Below are 5,529 nucleotides of genomic sequence, written 5' to 3'. Positions count from 1 at the left end.
ACATACACACATAGTATGCAGTTGTTTTTACAACTTTGGGACCAAATCCCCTTACAAAAGACGCTAACGTTTTTTTGCTAGTCTCTAAATTTGGAGCTTGTGTTTCTCTTGCTCTCTCAATGATCTGGTCAACATTTTGCATGTTGTCGGTTCTTCTCCTTCTTCGGACATGGCCTGTCTCGTGTCCCGATGTGCGGTCAAGAGTGCATTGTATTAAGGGAGTTGGGTCACCTTTAAAAGGATCTATGTGCCAAGTCTAGTCACACTATTCATTCACAAGAGAAGAGAGAGCTCTCTATTGGGGGGGTACCAAGTTGGGCATATAGATCGAAGAGACCATGGACTGTTGACGTTTTCTAGAATTGAAGTCAATTGTAAAAGCGTAAACGATCATGTGGCTCACCGTAAGCTTTATGTTAGTGGTTGAGTTGAGTCAAACCATGGATCCTAGCAATCATAGATCATGACATGTTCCCAAGCCCAAGTTCAAACAGGGGGTTTCCAATGTAGCCGTTAAAAGTATTTATATGTAGCTTGTGCGTGTTGCTAATGTGCTAATGATTGCCACGAACCCAAATTCAAATACAACACCTTCTAAAGATGAGGTAAATAATAAGAGGGATTGGAGAATGACAACATTATATCGCTATTAGCCCATGTTTCTTGACATGGATGCTAGAAAAGATAACAAAGTGCACACGCTTTGCCCGAATTAGTTTTCATAAAAATTAAAGAGAAGATGTTGGATCCACATCAAATTGAACATTAGCCATAATCACTATTATCATGAATCTCTTCATCATTATCATTGACATTAAACATAGACACAATATTTCTTTGTGTACATATAGAAAACTTGTTTATGTGAGTCTTTTCATTATCCTTCATTAAAACATTGATTAGTTCTCTTCTCAATTTTTAAGATGTAGTCCGATTCCTTCCCTTCCCTTTTCATAGCACAAGCTTTTGCAAGTGTTTCGTCATTTTAGCTGAGTTGGGTGCTTAATTGAAAGTGTCATAATTCCCCATTTAACATTCAAATCACTACAAATTGTTCCATGAATAACACCATTACCTCACACAATCACACACAAAGATTCCTTTCAATTATCATGTGTAATTAACATGCAAATTTCATTATTTGTTTAATGTTGGCTTGTAGGAATACATGTTTTGAGTTAAGATGATTTAACACTTGTGTGTTGTTGAGTTAAGATGAAAACAAGAATAAACTTGGGTCGAGCCCTTTATGTAAGGAGTACATTGCATTTAATTTTGAGAACATTCCTATGATGCATAGTGCACATATGGACAGTTAATTATAATAATGGATTGTAATGTGAAACTGACTGTTATTATATTACAAATTACAACATTTTTTAATGCATTGATTTGTAATTTTGATAAAGGAAGCATTTGACAAACATTGACAATTTAATCGTTGGAAACTCTCAAGCCACATGCTTTCACACTGACCATAACATGAATTTGTGTGAATCAAATCATATTTCACCATTGATATACTACTTTTGAATGGTGTTCACGGTAAACGAGCAAATGTTGAGAAGATGGAAGGGAATAAACTACATGCTTTTTCTGCCTCTATTGTTCCAAGTTTGTTGCTTTTGGCATATACTAGATTACAGTATATAAACAAATGGCATTATTAGGGAATACAACTAATTATATTATCACAGTATATGATGATATTGGTTAGCTTCCTCTTGCATACCAATCAACAAAATACATTGGATCCTTAATGGCATGCTTGAACTATAATACAAAAGTCTACAAAGGTAATAAAGATAGAAAAAAATTAATTAATTAATTAAATTTTCTAGGAATTCTTTTAGATTTGGATAAAAGATCCCTAGGAATATGAAGATTTCTAAAGAAATTGAAGATACTTTTGAGGACTTAAAAAGAAAAAGAAAAAAATGCTACAAAGATTCTTCGCAATGAGCTAGGATTTCATCGAGGATCCTGACTGAATCCTTTTTACCTGGCACAAACAAGTAAATGGAAAATTCTTTGAGAAGCTCAAGTTTTTAACATGTGCAGTTGTACGCCTGTTCTGAGTTTCTAGTCACCACATCAATGGCATCAGGAATGAATCTGAAATTGAATGGACTTCCTTTAACATGTGATTTATAAGGCATATATAGACAATACATCCCAAAGATGAAAATGAACTTACATCTCATCCTCAGCTTCGAGCTTTAATGTGTTTTGTGCAACACATATGAATGCATCATCCACATTCACATCTTCTTTTGCTGATGTTTCAAAATAATAAATGTTCCCCTTTGTTGTTGACCATGCCAACGCCTTCTTCTCAGATACCTACAATGCACATAGCTCAAGGAAACAAATGTGAATAAGTTTTAAAACATAAATAGTTATGAGAACCAAAACTGTTAATGAATTTGAAATAAATTAATAGGTTTGAGTAATGATATATAATGAGAAGTAGGGGAAAATCTTAATTTACCACTCTACTCGTGCCATTATCAATATCAATTTTGTTTCCGAGAACAACGAAAGGGAACCTCTCAGGGTTAAGAATGTTTGCCTGCCAAAAGTAAGTTCAACACAATCTGCACTTTGCATGGTTGAATTATATATACATACATGTACGTGTATGGTATATTTGTCTATAGATAATGTGGTGTATTCACAATCAATTGAATTTTGGACAATTCATTTCTAATACATATAGGATATTTAAGTTTTCCCTCAGATGATCCCCTTTATAATTTTTATGTCTCTCGTGACATAGGTTCAATCACATTTATGCCTTGCCCTTTGGATATTTCTGAACTGACATGGATTTTAACCTTGCTTTGACAGTTTCCCACCAGTAATCTGTGTGTATATAATGCATAGCTAAAATGGGAACAAAAAGAAGATTCACCTTGCAAATGGGCCTTGGATTATTTCAATGTGGAGAAGATCTTGTTTAATGCCGTCAAAACAAAACTTCACATTAATTCAAGCATACAACTTATGTCGCAATCTCATACTTCTTTCAGCTTCATTTATTAGACCATTTTGTGCAAGGACATCTTATTCAATCTTTGAATAATGACTAGTAAACAAAACATGCATTTCACACAACCAAATATAGATAAGCAACTTGTGTCTCTGTTATTTTCTTCTTCTTCTTCTTTCATAACTTTTAAACACAACCACTTTCTCCTTGGTTTTCTGTTTAACTTTTTGACCTTTTCAGTTTCTTTTTTGCACCGAAAAACTTGGTAGTTCTTTTCCATTATATTCAAAAATTCAAAATATATCAAAGATATACAGTGTTCTCACATAGAAATATGTCAACCATATATACAAGATATGAAATGTGTTTAATTTTTCATGACAATGGTTTATCATTAGATCATCTAACCTGCATAAGAAATCCATCCCTCCATTTCTCAAGGTTCTCAAAGGATGTCAACACATTGACATCGTACACGAGCACGCAACAATCTGCTCCTCTATAAAAAGCAGATCCGAGGCTATGAAATCGCTCTTGCCCAGCTGTATCCCAAATCTGATTGATTGAAATATACAGTAATCATAAACATTAGAAAGTAAAAAATAATAACTGTACAACTCTTACAATACCACCTAATGTTTTGCGCATTTACCAAAACACTCTGAACTTGTCAAACATTATTAAAATGCCCTAGCATTTTAAAAGCATTACAGGCATGTCTCTCAATAGAACAAAAAAAAAACCAAAAAGTTAGGGGTATGTTTCACAAATAATAAGGCGAAACCCCCAGAATATTCCTAACTTGTTGAGCATTCACTTGAATCCTCCTAATTTTTTAGTATTAGCAAAATATTCTAAGTTTTTAAATATTACCAGCAATTCCCTCTGTGGGACACAAAAACACTTAAGGGAGAGTATTCTGGTAAAAAGGCTAGGATTGTGTTTTCCAAATCATAATAAAAAGGAAACATTTATGAAGTTCAAGGCATGACAAATACCCAAGACTTGAGAGGCACTCTGGTAAAAATCCAAAACCTTATGGTATGTTTCCTGAATAATAATAGACAAGATTTTTGCACACATGACAAGAATCCTTGCCTGTAATGTTAAAAGTCGATCTTCAATTTGCACTTCTTTTGTTAGAAAATCTGCACCAATGGTAGCCTTGTATTGGTGGTTGAACTTCTTATGAACATATCTTGTGTTTCAAAGGGTTAAGAACATAGAAACAAACAATGTAGTATGAAAAAAAGGCATCTGCAAACCTTTTCTAACACGTATGTATAAGTACATGATATAAACATCATATATCTTTGGGTCAAAAAAACCATTCCCATTTATATAAAATACACATAAATTGATGCATTTGAAAAAAATACCTTTTCTAACACATATAACCAGGCGATATAAACATCTTGTATCTTTGGGTTCAAGAAAATGCCATTTCTACTTACATGTAGAATACAGTGATCAATGCATTTGATACATTAACCCATTCAAGAAAAAGGAAATAGAAATGTCGAAAATTAGGGTTTATGAAAAAACACGTCTCTGTTACACGTCTAGAATATATGATGAATGCATTTTCACGAAATCCATCAAAGAAAAGGAAAGAAAATTAGGGTTCAAAAGAAATCTGAAGTGTTTTGAATAAAACCCATATCTGTTTAACAAAATAAAAATATCATGACATAATGCATTTCACAATGACTCGTCAAAAGAAAAAAAAAAACATGAAAATAAATGAGTAAACAAATCAAGGGTTAACAGGTGACGAAATTTACAAAAGCCCTATCAAATAGAAAACGTTCCAAGAAAACCACGCTTCCTTTTGCACACGATATAACATGAAATACTGCACTTTACATGAAAACTTAGCACGCAAAAGGAACAGGAATTTTTATAGAATTAGGTTTTAAAAGGATACTGATTCATCAATGATGTTTTCCCAACTCTGCAAAGAGGAGCTAGGTTCGTGAAAACTCAATTTCATGAACAGAGAAAATGGAACAAAAGAAGAAACGGTGAAGAGAATGAAGACTTTACCCACTATCTCCGAGGACGATGACTTTGATGAGAGTCCTTCTGCCAAAACCCATGCCTTCCTTCAAAAACCCAAAAGCTCACAGAGATTTAACAAAGAAGATGTGGGATTTCTGACAAAAGCAACATATTAATGACTGATATCGCAAAACGCTTTTTTGGGGGAAATTCTGTTCACCACGTGGCTAAAGAGAGAGGGTGGGGGGGGATATTTCAAGAGAGCAATGAAAAAAAGAGTGTACATAATTGGAAGAAATAAATGTATAAATATAAATATGGGTGGACAACTCTTGAGTGCCAAGATTGTTGTCCCTCGTCCGTCGTCGGCTATCCCTCTTGCCTGCACTCGACTGCTCAGAGCCAGAGCTCGTGAGGATTTGCATTAGCTAGCTTCTCTCCCTGAACCTCTTTCTCTATGCTTCTTGCGCCTTCTTGTGAGGTAGCTTAAAGTTGGATTCTATCGGGGGCTTCATGTGTATGAACTGAATTACACT

The 5,529-nt window shown here is 34.2% G+C and overlaps 1 protein-coding gene across 1 annotated transcript; it reads right to left on the bottom strand.

Moving 5' to 3' along the window:
- Positions 1–1,802: 1,802 nt before the first annotated feature.
- On the bottom strand, positions 1,803–5,188 carry LOC147870047 (ras-related protein Rab7-like). The gene is made up of 7 exons (XM_087336352.1): positions 5,039–5,188; positions 4,920–4,946; positions 4,091–4,190; positions 3,401–3,547; positions 2,492–2,572; positions 2,198–2,343; positions 1,803–2,115 (listed from the first exon to the last, which is right to left on the bottom strand). The coding sequence occupies exons 1-7, from the start codon at positions 5,089–5,091 to the stop codon at positions 2,049–2,051; spliced, it is 621 nt and encodes a 206-aa protein (XP_087192478.1). The 5' UTR covers positions 5,092–5,188; the 3' UTR covers positions 1,803–2,048.
- Between the last annotated feature and the right edge of the window lie 341 nt (positions 5,189–5,529).

The sequence above is a fragment of the Azolla caroliniana genome, unplaced genomic scaffold, assembly GCF_043228905.1.
Source record: "Azolla caroliniana isolate FFs.n. ecotype wild unplaced genomic scaffold, voAzoCaro1.0.p SCAF_1, whole genome shotgun sequence".
Taxonomy (NCBI): domain Eukaryota; kingdom Viridiplantae; phylum Streptophyta; class Polypodiopsida; order Salviniales; family Salviniaceae; genus Azolla; species Azolla caroliniana.
The sequence above is the reverse complement of the archived record's forward strand: the minus strand, read 5'-3'. Positions and strand labels throughout refer to the sequence as shown.

What these genes read in the sequence shown, in the direction of transcription:
- LOC147870047 (XM_087336352.1), bottom strand. Translation starts at nt 5,091, where the DNA reads ATGGGTTTTGGCAGAAGGACTCTCATCAAAGTCATCGTCCTCGGAGAT. An exon ending in GGGATGGATTTCTTATGCAG is followed by an intron (nt 2,573 to 3,400) that starts GTTAGATGATCT and finishes TACTTTTGGCAG; the next exon opens with GCAAACATTCTTAACCCTGA. An exon ending in CTCGAAGCTGAGGATGAGAT is followed by an intron (nt 2,116 to 2,197) that starts GTAAGTTCATTT and finishes ATTCAATTTCAG; the next exon opens with ATTCATTCCTGATGCCATTG.